The following is a 14992-nucleotide window of genomic DNA, read 5'->3' on the forward strand; positions in this document are numbered from 1 at the left end:
GACCGCTGCGGTGGTGGCCCGGAACCTTGTCACTCCCAAAGATAACAGACTACTTTCCAGGCGGTCTGATGAGTTGGCTGTTAAGGAGTCCTTGGCTCTTAGTGTGCAGTGTGCGGGTTCTGTGTCCAACATGGCCCAACGCTTATTTGCTCGAACCCGTCAAGTTGAATCGTTGGCGGCTGAAGTGATGAGTCTCAAACAGGAGATCAGAGGGCTCAAGCATGAGAATAAACAGTTGCACAAGCTTGCACACAACTATGCCACAAACATAAAGAGGAAAATTGACCAGATGCAGGAATCTGATGGTCAGATTTTACTTGATCATCGGAGGTTTGTGGGTTTGTTCCAGCAGCATTTACCTTCGTCTTCTGGGGCTGTACCGACCGCTGATGCTTCAAACAGCCAACCTCCGACCCCTACTCTTCCTGTAGCTCTGCCGAGTTGTGAGGCGCCACCTGATCGTCCTTGAATATCCCCTCTTGTAAATTTGATTTGATTTGATTTTTGATTTTTGATTTTTTTTTTATTTTATGTATAACGCAAATTTATGTAAAATTTCTAGAAAAATAAATAAAATGGACCTTCTATTTCTCTCTATGCATTTGTTTTTTTTTTTATTTATTTATTTTTTTATTTATTTCTTATTTTTAATTTTATTATTTTATTTTTTATTTTTTTACTTCTTTATTTTTTTACAATTTTTTTTTCTGCACATGGTGCCCATGCACCACCAGGAACTTTTGATCTGCCATGGGGCTGTACCCCATCTTTAATCCACCATTCCTCTTTTTTTCACGTGGTGCCAGATGCACCACCACCCTAATTTTTTTTTTCTTTCTGTATAAATTAGGATGGTGGGTAGAGGAATTTGCAGGGAGCGGACGAAGACGGACGGAGAGCTGGAGTTTGAGGAAGCACTTCTCGACCGGCTAGTCGTTTGACAGCGGTCTTTGAAGTTGTTGGCAGCTGCGAGGCAAGAGACGGAGGAGGAGGGGCTGTACGTGCTGCTGAAGCTGATGGACAGAAGGAGAAGGTGAGCACAACCACCGATCACAGCCAACAGACTCCACCTCGTTAATTCCCAGGGCTCCCCCAAAGACCAACTTGCTCCACGCCGTCGTCCTCGTCTTTCCTCTCTGCCCAAGAGAGAGCGCCATAATCGTCGCAACCACCATTCTCGAGCTTTTCGACTCCAGCTGGCCTCTTCAACTTCACCGCCGCGTCGGCGCCAGTGACAGCGGCATCAGCTTTCCCGTCCATCTCAGACCTTCACCGTACTCACATACCAGAAGTGCTTTTGCTCAACGAGAACGTATGTACTCGAAGTCTTGTCCCCGCGACACAACTGCAGCTCAGCTCACACTCTTCAACTGCAGCAGCAACGGCACTAGATGAGGCGGCTCGAAGATGCTACCCCAACGAATCCAAGCTATGCAGCGAGGATTTTGTCAAGTGAAGGATTATTTTGTAAAAACATGTTCATTTGAGCAACATCATATAGCATGCAATTAACAATTAAAGGCGGAATCATGCTTGCATGCACTCAAAAACAAAACATTACCCATGAAATTCAAAGCCTAGTAGATTGGTGAACCAAGAATCAACTCAAAAACAAAGTGAGTTGATAAATATACCTTTGTAGATTCCTCTTTGCATAAGCAAAGGCTAATCACCCAAAGAGATAGGGCCTTCATTCCTTGCTTCTTAGATCCATGGATTTGGATGGAAGAATAGGTTCTCCAAGTTCCCAAAATTGAGAACCTCTAAGTCTCTTCACCAAGGTTAGATTGTAGAAGAAATGAGTGACCTTGGAGTAGTAGGATTGCTAGATGTACCCTCCAAGGTGTTGGCCTCTTTAGAGAGAAATGGAGAGACAATTCTCACCAATTTTTCCCCAAAATTAACCCTTAATGAATTTTAGCTATAAAGTCATTTATATAGTCACTTCTTTAAGTGACCTAAATAACCAAAACCAATTTTCATCAAACATGGCCGGCCATTTTGGGATTTTTGGGCTTTTGGGCCTTTGTGAATCTTTATTCATTAAATTGTCATACAACTTAAGTTAATGGGCTTGACGTTCGAAGCCCATTGGGCCTTAAGGTCCAAAACTATCCCGAGGTCTTTAACGAACTTATTCGTTTGATTAATTAACATATTAATTAATCCTTGCCATAAATAAATGATTAAACCATTTAATCATTCTTACTCATTTCCGTTTAATCTCCAATCTCCACCTCTTATGGTGTGCGATCCATTAGGTTCCTTTTAGCGAGGTAGTGGGCGATTAAAACCATTTTACATCGATTGTGAATTGAAACAATTTTCAATTCTCCCTTTAGTGATTACACACGTTTAGGGCTTCCACAAACCATGAGTGACACCTAGCAGCATATCATGGTTACCCAAGCTAATCAGAAGAGGTTAGAGAACCTATTCAGTTCGGGATTACAAATGCAATACGGTCTTTCTCTAATCTAATACTCTTGACCACATTGTTTGGTTTGATAGTTTATTTGCTCATGTCTACTATCCAATGTGTGTCTTGTGCTTATATGATTACCTTGAATGTGATTCGGAACCCATTCCTAAATCTCATTCATACTCTGGCCAGAGATTCAAATCATATCAGAGAGTATTCTCCCTCAAACGGTTTGAAGGTTAGAGATCCCTTGTTGCGCATTCACTTGTCTCCATAGCTAAGTGGCTTGACCCCAACGATGCCGTGGACACCCTCCTGATGGAGTGACTTTGACATAATCAAAGATCCAGGACTTAACCACAAGACAACTATGATGCCTCAGGTCAAAGGACTACTTTGCATTATCCCAACCATGAGTTCTCATGTGACATGGAATATGAGAACTCTTCGTTGATCGCGTTCAGTGAACTCATTCTCTATTGAGCACCTACCGTACTTGTCTTGATGTCACACACACCAATGACTCGAGACTAATCACTCTCCCTGAGAGAAGACATAGTACGTACTGATCTTAACGGACTGTCAATGCCCAATTGGCAATCCTATGATCAGGAACGTTTAGGATGTGTCTACGAAAGAATGGTCTCATTCATCTAACTTCATTAGATTACATTCTCCCAATCACATATTCCTTGGACTTTATCGTTTAAGCATATAACATTTATATGAGACGGCTCAAATAATAATCTTTGCCCTTTATATGTAAAACTAGATTAGTTTAACATGTGAAATGTCCGTAAAGTATCATCACATGATTGGCTTTAGGGCACATTTCCAACATCAAGATGGTGCAGCAGCAGGTTAACAGTGATGTTGCATGTTCTTGCCACTTCCCACAACCGTGAGTCCGACGTCGAGGGACCCGAGGCGTTGCTGCTTTGCCGTGACTTCGAGGCGTCGGTGGCGAGTTGAGGAAGAAGACTGTTTGCTGCTGTTTGGGCTGAGAGGGAGACATGCGTTGGGCCTTGGCGAGTTCTGCAGGTGAAGCAATTTCTTCAACAAGGACACTTGCACTAACAACAGGGTTTGAAGCAAGGCGGCTCTCAATCCCATTTTTGTCTAGCAATGGAGTTTCAGGAAATTCCTCATTTCTGTCATGAGAAACCACCGACTTTGAAGGTATCACTTCAAATCCTTTCTCCTGATTCTCAATTGGCATATCAACAGTTTTTGAATGCAACAGCTCTGTCAATCGACCAATCTCAGATCTGGTAAAGGTTTTCTGCTCTAAAATTTGTTCAAGCTCCATGAGCTCGCCTCCGTCACCAGTAGTACTTGGATGACTTGGACCGGAACATTGACTAATTGTGCCTTTTAGCACTCCAGGAAGATCCACAGTAACTTCTTCTTTGCCCTTCATCTTTGCTTCATAGTTCACACCTGTAGAAGGCGACTGAGGCGGATGAAGGCGTTTGCGAAAGACAGAGGAGAAGAGGCGGTGGGCGCCGGAGGAAATGAGGCGCTGAGCCGGATCGACGAGCTTCGAGAGCCTGCCATCGTTGGTGGCGCTATGGTTTCGTAAAATCGTTGGTGGCCGATCGTACGGTGTTGCTTGGGTGGTCCGTCGAAACAGCGTCTTTCGGAACTTGCCACCTGCACCCAATCCTTCGTATGCCTGCTTCTGCTTCTCTTCTCGCGCGGGCGACGCCATGAGAGAGAGGAGAGAGATAGAGAGAGCGCCCTAGGGTTTCAAAATTTTGAGGGGTTTTTCCTCACCGGAGTGCTTCTCTCCATTTCGGGTCGGATCCGTCTTTTAGGTGGTGTCGGTGATAAATAGCATCATGGTGGGCCTGGCTTTAGGCCCTTCGAGGCCTGTTTGAGGAAACGAGCTGCGGTTCTTGAGGTGGTCGAAGATGGATGTTCTGAAAATGCCATGGCATGACCTCGAGAAAGATATCGGCCTCAGAGACAACATCCTCAAGGGGAAGAACCTGAAGGCCTTCCATAAGAGCCTGGAGGACAGATTGGATCAATCTCAGTCACAACCACGCGAGATCCAGCTTGCTTGAGGGCAGCAGCACAACCCTCTCCGACACTTCCGTATCCACAGACAACTGAAACCTTTCCGGCAATCATAACATCAGTGGCTCTCATCAAACCATCGGGGAGAGAGTGACGGCATCCGTACAAGTTGTCAAACTTGCTCTTGGTAACAGAGTCGTTGACATTGATGGCGGGGAACAAGAGAGCGCCGCTGGCCTGCATCTGATACAATCTCTTGACGCCGGTGGTGGTCTCCTCCGAGACTCCGACCAACCTGTCCTTCATCTTGTGGTACCTCTTGGGGTCGGTCTTCAAGAAATCTGGATAAATGGTATGTAATCGAAAGATGGAGGACTCTCATCACTGTCTACTTTATTGACTGCGCGAATAGGCGTTTTCTCTTTCCCTTGAGAGATGTCGTTACAAAGGATAGGAGTAGCAGGCCTCACCAATCCAGGCCCAATAAAAGGATTTGTCCTGATTGCTGCACCGACTGGATTTAGGACTGATTTCATCCATTTTGGCTTGGGGACGACATTTAAAATAGAGATATATATATATATATATATATATATTTTTTTTTTTTTTCCGAAGAAACTGTAATTTAATTTTGTACAAAGAAAATTGCAAATTTTCTTAACAAAATAAATTTGTACTAAAATTGACCTTCTTTAATAAAACATTTATTCTTTTTATTTTGATGTGACTGAACTCGAAAAATTTGAACATTCGAGCTGCCTACGTACCCCTCCAAAGAAGAGATCAAGTCGTAACGTAGTTCAAATACATACATATTTTTTCGGTATTTTCTTTTTGTGTCGTTTTGCAGTTTTAACTCATGGAGGCAAGGAGTGTTGGTGTCGTTTGCAGTTTCAACTCGTGCAGACAAGGAGCATTTGGTTCGTGCAGTTTAGGCTTATGAGAACAAGGAGCAGGAATTTGTTGCCTTTCACGGGTAGTAGCGCTTCAAGAATCTGCCGTTGATAGGGCCGATCTTCAAGCCGTGCTCCGCCATGATTAAGTAGGCGCCATTGGTGTAGACTTCTTGTACTACGTATGGTCCATCCCGTTTTGACGTGAACTTGCTCTTTGTCTTGTGAGTTGTGATGATAGGCCTGCGCAATGAATGGACGAGATCTCCCATTTGAAAAGACCGAGGGAGAACTTTCTTGTTGAAGGCTTTAGAAAGTCGCGCTTGATAACACTCCAGGTGTTGCTGGGCTTCGAGTCTTTTCTCATCCAGTGCCTCCAGTTCTTGAAGACGCAACTTTGCATTCTCTTCGTCAGTCAAGCCTTCTTGTATTGCCATCCTTAGCGAGGGGATTTGACTTTCGAGTGGTAGAACAGCTTCTACGCCGTATACAAGAGAATAAGGTGTGGCTTGGGTAGGCGTTCTATATGTTGTCCTGTATGCCCATAGGGCTTCGCCTATTCTTTCATGCCAGTCTTTCTTTGTTCTACCGATTACCTTCTTCAGGTGGTTGCACAATGTCTTGTTGAATGCTTCTGCAAGACCGTTGGCCGGAGCATGATACATGGAGGATTTGTGCTGCTTGAACTTGTATTTCTCGCAGAGCTCGTCCATGAGTCGGTTTGAGAACTGCTTTCCGTTGTCGGTGACAATGTAGCGAGGCACCCCATATCGATGGATGATATGCCCCTTGATGAAACAGACGACAGTATGAGTGGGCAACGAGCACTAACGAGCACTCTTACCTAAAACCTGGAGGGGCACAAAACAGAAAGTATGAGTGGGCAAAAACAAAGCTTTTCTAAACCATTTCACTATCAAAAGTAGTAACCCCTTGCCATAAAACCTGTATAATTATCTGAAAATAGTAGATATGATTATATTTCAAAGCATATTCAAAATAGCAATCCACCGAATATAGCATGTCAAATCTCAGAATGAAATAAGTAAGCTAGGTGCAATAAATCAATATGAAATAGTAAACCAGCTGAAGTCACCTAAAGTGACCTGTACGGTTGGGTCCACAACTCATCAATCAAATTCTGCACACGAGTCGGAACCACCTAATGTGGTCTATACGATAGGCTAGGTGTAAATAAATATGCTCAAGTGCTACAGTCACGTGAAGGCTATACGAAGTATCGCAAGTCACCTACGAGTCGAAACCACCTAAAGTGGTATGTACGATAGGCTGGCACCTGCCTTGGATCCAAGGTGAACGTGTGGTGCGGGAGGTGAACGATCATGTGAAGGCTAGGCCCTATCCTCGAGCGAAGCACTAACATCGGGATGCAGGATAAATAGCTCAAAATGCATCTCAGCACTAATATATTCACTACCATCAATATACTCACCTTTGCATACCTGAACGTCCACATCGTCAAGCAACAATATATATATATATATATAACCATAATAATGCACAATTAAACATAAAGAGCATTTGATATGGCATTTCAAAGTATCAAACCATTTAATTAAGTTTTATTGGAAAAATACGAAGTATGTATATATATACTGAAAACCAAAAGCACACTCACTGATATGTGGAAGGGTCGTAACCCCCGAACCTTGCTTGACTGCGCTCGTCCTCACGATAGGTCTCACCTATATATGAAACAACTATTTAAACGTTATTTTTAAGCACATAAACAAAACTAGGTAATAACTTCTCATACGTTGCTCAATTGGGGTATATGAATATACCACCGTGATCTACTCAACCTCAGGAACATCCCCATATTTTTAGAAAACTTTTTCGACTACCCATGTGCCGGCCAAGGCATGGCCAGAAACACGGCCCACGCGCAAGCACATGCCTGGCACATTGACGAATTCCATACCCGCGTTGGGGAATATTCCGTTAAAATATAGAATATGCCGTTAAATATACCTGAAGCCGTTAGAATATTCTGTCAACTTTGACGGAATATTCTCCACCTTCTTCCTTGGTTGCGATTGCCGGTTTCTAGAAAATCTTCTAATCGTGATATCTTCTTCAATTCTTAACCAAAATTCACGAATTTTATACTAAAATGAAGCTTAGGACAAAAGGAAAACATCCTTACCACTTATAAGTCTGAAATCCACCGGAATCTCATCGGAAAAAGTCACAATAATTTGGTCACCCTGCAACTCATAAAACCAGAGCATTTCTATGTCAAAACTCTTCCAAAATTAATCCAAGGTGCTAGAAAAGCAAGAATAGAACCTTTCTAAGTCTCAAAACTACCTGAAACCTCCGCGAACATGTCGAGTGAACAGTGCACCAAAACGGGGTTTTTTGGTTCTTACATTTGACAAGTTCTCATGTCGAACTAAGGGCATGGATGAGCTCCTGGACTCACAGAGAACACAAGAACAACCTTCTCAACGTCGATTCGTGCACGTCAAGGTAAATTTGAGAGTTCTCCATAAATTTGAGAGTCAACGGTTTGGTATGGGTGTGTGTGTGTGGTTCATTTTGCAGCCAATCAAACAAAACCTTAAGTCTTTTAGTTCTAATTGGGTCCAATTAATTAGGAATAGAACTAATTGGTCCAAAACCTTAGCCTATACACACACACACAACTTAACGATTAAAGGGCATAATAGAAATTTCCATGCTCTCAAGGATAAAATAATATACACAATCGAGATGGGCTGTCACAGATGTTCTCATTACCCGTATTATTTCAAAACACTATATTTTGCGCTCTTTTATTTTAATTCAAGGGTCTAAAAGTTTCATATTGTTTTGTTATTTATGGCACTGATGGTCTTTGAGGGATGACCTATGAGATGTACACTCAGAATTTGGAAAAAATAACTCTTAGACCCATAAAGTGGGATGATGTTCTCATTACCCGTATTAATTCGAAAATCTGTATTTTGGGCTCAACTTTCGTATTATTTTTATTTTTGTTAGAGATGACCTTTGAGGGATAACCTACGAGATATACAGTCAGATTTTTGAAACATAACTAGTAGACCCATAAAGTGGGATGATGTTACCTTTTAATTTAGGGTTATGTTTCCTATTTTATTTTGGGATTTAGTTTCCTAGTTTGATTGGAAGACCTTTGTTTAGGAGGATTTGATTTTTACTAGGTTAAATAAGCTTGGCCAGCCCTATTATTACTGCTTATTCTCCATGCGTTCTTTGAGGGTGGAAATTGGCCAAGCGTAGAGATTTTCCGACTTTTACATTTAAGGTGCTTTCGATATTATTTCAATAGAGAACTTTGTGATTTTTATTATGAACATGCGTAGTTAATTCTCTTTTTGCTAGGGTGAGGCCACGAGCCTTAGAAAGCATATGTAATTTCTTTTTAATTTGTTTAAGGTTATTTACATGAAGGTTTTCGAATTATTAATCACTGGTTTATACTGTCTAAGTGTCTTAATGATTCGCGACCATTAGGATATATAGAAAATTAATTTGATGCAATTTTGGTGTAATTTGATCCCTTAAATTGACGAAGGCTTATTGTGATTAAAATGTGCAAGTTCACTTAGGATGAATACCACGTCTTAAGGGTTGCATGGTTTTTCGAAAGGTTTCACAAAACATAATTAGTCATGCATGTTTAGATTTGATCAGAATACCACAAACGGATTGCATGTTTTAAGAAGACCTAACCTTAAAAATATGCATTTATAGGTCATAAGTAATTGGGAGAATTATATAAAATTGTTAAGGTGACGGCAGATCCCTAGTGCTTTCTTAACTTGATTTCTTCAAAACTGTTTCATCTTTTTCCTCATCTTGAATATTGCAGATTTGTGCACTTTCATTAATTAAACTCAGTTTTCTAAAAATTAGGTCATAAAATCAATCACCTCAAAACTTTGTTTTACAATAATTAATTGAAATTTGGTTTGTTTCAAATTATTTAATAATCCCTGTGGAGAACGAACTTGCAATAACCATTTATACTACAATATCCTTGTCATTCTTACAAGTATTATAGGTGTTTTTAACCCTTTTGTGCTTATGGTAAAATCCCTATCAAGAAACTGGCGCCGTTGACGGGGACTATTGAAAATAATTCGTTCTAATCAGATTCTGCGTTAGTTATTAATGTATATAATTTTTGTTTTTATATAGATTACAGCAGTGCAGTGCAGTGCAGATTACAACAATCCTTGCATGGTCAGCACAAGTTTAGCAAGGTAGAAATGATTTCCGATTGATCCAGAACCTAAGGAATCTTTAAGAAGAAGACGCAGGGAGCAAAATTTACAGTGGGTTCCTTTATTGTAGTGGACTTTTCTGCAGTTTTTATTTTATGGGGATCTGTACAGCAATGAACCAATTGCTTTTGTTATTCCAAAGGCTGGTCAGCCTTTGGGTGATTCATTGATAACTCATGCCACTAACATACCAAGTTGATCAGAAAATGTCCACATTCCGGTATTGATGGTACTACTCAAATGCATATATTTTTCAGGGGGTTAAGGCCCCGTTTGGGATTGAGGTGATTTTAAAAAAAGCCACTGTGAAAAAAAGCTGAGGGTCATTTTTGTGTTTGGTAAACTGAAAAAAAATGGCTTATTTTGGAAGCTGCTGTGAGAATAAGCTGAAAATCAAAGGAAAAGCTGAAGCTGCTATTTGCTGCTTTGAAAAAAAAGCCAGTTTTTTTCAAAGCACACGGAGCTACAGTGCTCCTTTAATGAAAAGACACTATCATCCTGCTTTTTTTTCCAAAAGCACTTTGAGAGAGATTGAAAAGATATTGAGAGATTGTTGTGTAAGCGAGCCGAGGCAGCAACATATGGATGGAAGCTGTGCATCATCTCTTGGTATTTTGAGATTTAGCCATGAGAGAAAGATTTGTCATTGTCGTTGTGCAGCAGGAGATCGCAGAGGGAAAGAGCATCTTCCTCAACTTCTTGCTGCTGAAAATCTGAGAAAGTTTCCATCTTTGTGATCTGGGTAGTGGTGCGATCGATTTGTTTGTGTTACTGGTTGCGTTTGGTAGTGGTTTTTGTATCCAGAAGCTTTGAAATTTGCATATGGTAGTGGTTTTTTTGGGTTGTGCAGATTCATGGCGGAGGTGAAAAAATAAAAGAGAACTGACACAACTTTTCATATCGTTTCCCACAGACGGCGCCAAATGTTGATGCACAAAACCGGAGGTCTTGGAACAACGTAAATCCGACCATGAATCTGCAAGAAATGTAAATAACACAAGATGTATCATGGTTTACCCTAAGGTTTGGGCTATGTCCACACTGATACTGTATTTTTGAGAGTGAGAGCTTGAGGAGGTGAGGAGGCTTAGGAATTGGCCTCCCCCATTGTGAGGGTGAGGAGTCCCTTTTATAGAATAAGAGCTCCTCACTTATTACATATTTGCCCCTTCCTTTATTCCATAATTACATTTGAGTCCCCTGAGTATTTATACGAGATCTAAATACGGAGGCCCTAAGTATGGTACAAACAGTTTTGATGTTAGTTTAACTTAGTTTTCAGTTTTACAAGTTTAAGTTGTATTGATTAGCATCTATTCTAATCCTCGGAATAGAACGATCCCTACTTACTCATACTACGATTGCATAATTTATAGGGTTTAATTTGTGTGTTAGTTTCTACCACATCAAGATGTATAGTTGGATAGACATAGGGAAGCAAACACAAGATATAAATGGTTCACCCAGATTTGGCTACATCCACGGAGTAGAGGAGTTCTCATTCATTGTGAAGGGTTTACACAAGTACATAGGTTCAAGCTCTCCATTAGTGATTACAAGTGAATGATTTAGTACAAATGACATTAGGAAATATTGTGAGAGAATAATCTCTATTTATAAAAGAGAGTTTCTAGTTTCATTCTGACATTGACACGTGTCGTGTTGTGATTGGCTTTTGATGTTGACACGTGTCGCGCTATGATTGGCTTCTGATGTCGACACGTATCGCGCTGTGATTGGCCTCTTGGTTGGAGGGAAACTATTCTGGGTCATTGACGGTATAACGTTGATCGGTGTTTAGTAGTTTCAGGATTGGTCAAGTATGGTACAAACAGTGCTCCCCTAAGTTCCCGAGTGAGGGAAGCTCCTCAGTTAGGGACTTGCAAGATCCAAGCTATTGAGTAATCACGAAACTTCTAAGTACCGAAGTGTGGTATCATTTTCACTTGCCTTATCTGTCTCATATGTAGATGTGGCATCTTCTCTGGAAGTACTTTTCCTCTATCCAGGGGTGGTATCTTTAACCGATGAAGGTGCACAAGGTAATGTATCAATTTCACTTGAAGCTTACTTGTAGTTTCGGGCTTGGTCAAGTGCGATACAAACCCTATAGTAGGAGTCCCCCAAGTCGCCGAGCTAGGAGATTTACCGAATGAGGTAACAGACAAGGTAAGCAATTAGACTTCCAAGCAAGCAACCTGGATCAGAGGTTCAACTTCAGCTTCCGATTGATTGTTCTCATTCTCCTTGTGTCGTAAATAGCACCAAAGATAAGGAGAAGCAAATGGAGAAGAGATGATATGAGATACTTTTTCTTTTGAAGAAGTAACTTTCCACAGGCTTATTCTTGAACTGGGTTAGAGGGTTTTCTAGTTTCCTCCAATGTATAAGGTCAACTCAAGAATTTGAGGGTCAAAACAAGTTCATCCAATCTAGATTACGTTCGACCCTGATGATATGGGATACTTTTGCTTTTGACAAAGTAGTGGATGTATCGGCATGTGTTCTTTTACGCTTGTCTCCACATGCTTCCTTGTATCCTTCTCACTTGCCCTATCTGTTCCTCAGGCATATGTGGTATCTTCTCTGGAAGCATAAGATGTTGAAGATGAGTACTCGAGCGCAATGCCAAGTAAGTAATCAGGTAAGGGGTTCCAGGCAGTGGGTTCCTGACTGGAAGCTTGATTCTAAGTGCTGACTGATTGCTCTCTTTCTCCTTGTCTTGCATGTAAGAACAAGGCCAAAGGAAAAGATGGGGAAAAAGTATGATATGGGATACTCTTGCTTTTAACCCTGATGATATGAGATACTCTTGCTCTGGTGTGGCTTGTTTGCAGAGGTATTATCCGGAGGAAAAAAAGCTGAGTATTTCCAGAGACTTTGCTGATAGTGCCCTCTCGGATGTTAAGAAAAGTTGAGCATTTTTTTTATTTGCAGGTTTGCTTGGCTGTGGAGGATGGAGGTCGACATATATAAGAGTCTCCCTAACAACAAGTAGCAATGCTATTCCTTTACCCTTCTTGGTCATAGCAATGTAGTGGGAGCTGCAAGCTTCACGTGTTTTAACTTTGTCAGAGCACTTTGAAAAAGTGGTCTGTGGTATCTGGAAAACTGATGTTGCGTGTGAAGATTGCAAATAAGCTTTATCTAAGGAAATCTAGCTCTCGAAGTTCGGAGAGCGGTGCCTATTCGGTTTTCAAACAAGCAATCCTGTCGGGGAGTCTGGCTCTCGAGATTCATAGAGCAGCGTCTCTTTAATTTTTGAGAAAGTAATCATGTTGGGAGTCTGGCTCTCGAGATTCGGAGGGAGGTGCCTCTTTGATTTTTGAGCACGTAATCCTATTGGAAGTCTGGCTCTCGAGATTCGGAGAGCGGTGCCTCTTCGATTTTTGAGAAAGCAATCCTGTTGGGAGTCTGACTCTTGAGATTCGAAAAGCAGTGTCTCTTCGATTTTTGAGAAAGTAATCCTGTTGAGAGTCTAGCTCTCGAGATTCAGAGGGCGGTGCCTCTTCGATTTTTGAGCAAGCAATCTTGTTGGGAGTGTTTTCTCGAATGTGAGTAAAGGTTAGGCATTTTTGCCAGTCTGCCTTGCCACGGAGTACAGAGGTTGACACACATTGGGATTTTCTAGTTATCAAGCAGTGGTGCTATTCCTTTGCCCTTGTGGGTAATAGTAGGGTAGCTGGACCTTCAAAAAATATGTGTCTAAAATTTATCAGAGATCTTTGACAAAGTTATATGTGGTACCTGAGGAGCTGATGTTGTGTGTGGAAAGTGGTGCCTCTTCGGAATCTGGAGAGTGGTGCCTCTTCGATTTTTAAACCAACGACCATGTTACCCTTTTTTTTATAAGGGCACCAGTGGTGTGCAAGAAGTACATTAAGAGAGTTATTGCTTGTAGGAATTTTCCCTTTACTTTAGAGATTTATTGCACTTATTTCTCCTTTATCATTTATGAGAATGTCTGGCCTATCCGACCGTCGTTTTGACTTGAACTTTGGTGAAGAGGCAACCATGCCTTCTCAAGACAACATGGCGCCCATCCTTCTTATCCCTTATTAGTCCTCTTACTGTTGGGGACTTTATGATGAAGAATGATATGACCGTTGCGGTGGTGGCCAGGAACCTTCTCACTCCCAAAGATAACAGACTACTTTCCAAACGGTCTGATGAGTTGGCTGCTAAGGATTCTCTGGCTCTCAGTGTTCAGTGTGCAAGTTCTATGTCTAATATGGCCAACGCCTATTTGCTCGAACCCGCCAAGTTAAATCATTGGCGGCTGAAGTGATAAGTCTCAAACAAGAGATCAGAGGGCTCGAGTATGAGAATAAACAGTTGCACAGGCTCACACATGACTATGCTACAAACATGAAGAGGAAGCTTGACCAGCTGCAGGAATCTGATGGTTAGATTTTGCTTGATCATCAGAGGTTTGTAGGTTTGTTCCAAAGGCATTTATTGCATTCGTCTTCTGGGGATGTACCACGTAATGAAGCTCCGAATGATCAACCTTCGGTGCTTCCTCCTTCTGGGGTTCTGCCCAGTACTGATGCTCTGAATGATCACCCTCCGGTGCGTACTCTTTCTGGGGCTCTACCGACTGCTGAGACTTCTCATGAGCAACCATTGTGAAGGCTCCCTCTTGTTTGTTTATTTTGATTCATGTATATGTACATATTTGTAACTTATCGGAGATATCAATAAACAAGCTTTGCTTCATTTCAACGTATTGTGTTAAATACACCAAGGCCTTCTTCACTAAGTTCTTTTAGTTTTTTTCTTTTGTTGAAGCTTGTATGTTAAACCTTTGAGAGTGAAGCATGTGTGTTGAGGTAGTGCTCCCTTAATTTCCCGAGTGAGGAAAACTTCTCGTTTGGAGACTTGAAAAATCCAAGTCACTGAGTGGTCGTGAGACTTCTGAGTATCATGGCGCAGTAGCATATGGTAGGTGTCCCCAAAGTCTCCGGTCGAGGGAGTTGACGAATGAGGCATTTCCTTTCTAAGTGGTAGCCCAAAACTCCTCCTTCATATATATTTGTTATGAAAGTTGTAAGGCCCAAAGAAGAGGAGCCAAAGCATCTGCATGACTGTTTGCCGCTCTAGGAATTTGGGTGATCTGGTAGTGGAAGTGCTTGAGCAACAATTGTGTTTGTGCCAGATATGCTGCTATGGAGCTCTCATTAGTGTCAAAGTTGTTGGTGACCTGGTTAACCACCAATTGGGAGTCACTGAAGATATCAATTCGTTTAACCGCAAGGTGTTTGGCCAAACGTAAGCCTGCTATGAGGGTTTCATATTCGGCCTCATTGTTCAACACCTTGAATTTGAAACGAAGAGCATACTTCAATGCCACTTTGTCAGGGGTCGTAAGGACTAGTCCT

At 41.5% G+C, this 14992-nt stretch overlaps 1 protein-coding gene across 1 annotated transcript; it reads right to left on the reverse strand.

The window, feature by feature from the left end:
- Window positions 1-4399: 4399 nt before the first annotated feature.
- On the reverse strand, window positions 4400-4750 carry LOC126603118 (adenosylhomocysteinase-like). Its single transcript, XM_050269861.1, has one exon. It carries the CDS (start codon window positions 4748-4750, stop codon window positions 4400-4402), a length of 351 nt encoding a protein of 116 aa, XP_050125818.1.
- Window positions 4751-14992: the final 10242 nt, after the last annotated feature.

Source organism: Malus sylvestris, chromosome 15 (assembly GCF_916048215.2).
Source record: "Malus sylvestris chromosome 15, drMalSylv7.2, whole genome shotgun sequence".
NCBI lineage: Eukaryota > Viridiplantae > Streptophyta > Magnoliopsida > Rosales > Rosaceae > Malus > Malus sylvestris.

What these genes read in the sequence shown, in the direction of transcription:
- LOC126603118 (XM_050269861.1), bottom strand. Translation starts at nt 4,750, where the DNA reads ATGAAGGACAGGTTGGTCGGAGTCTCGGAGGAGACCACCACCGGCGTC.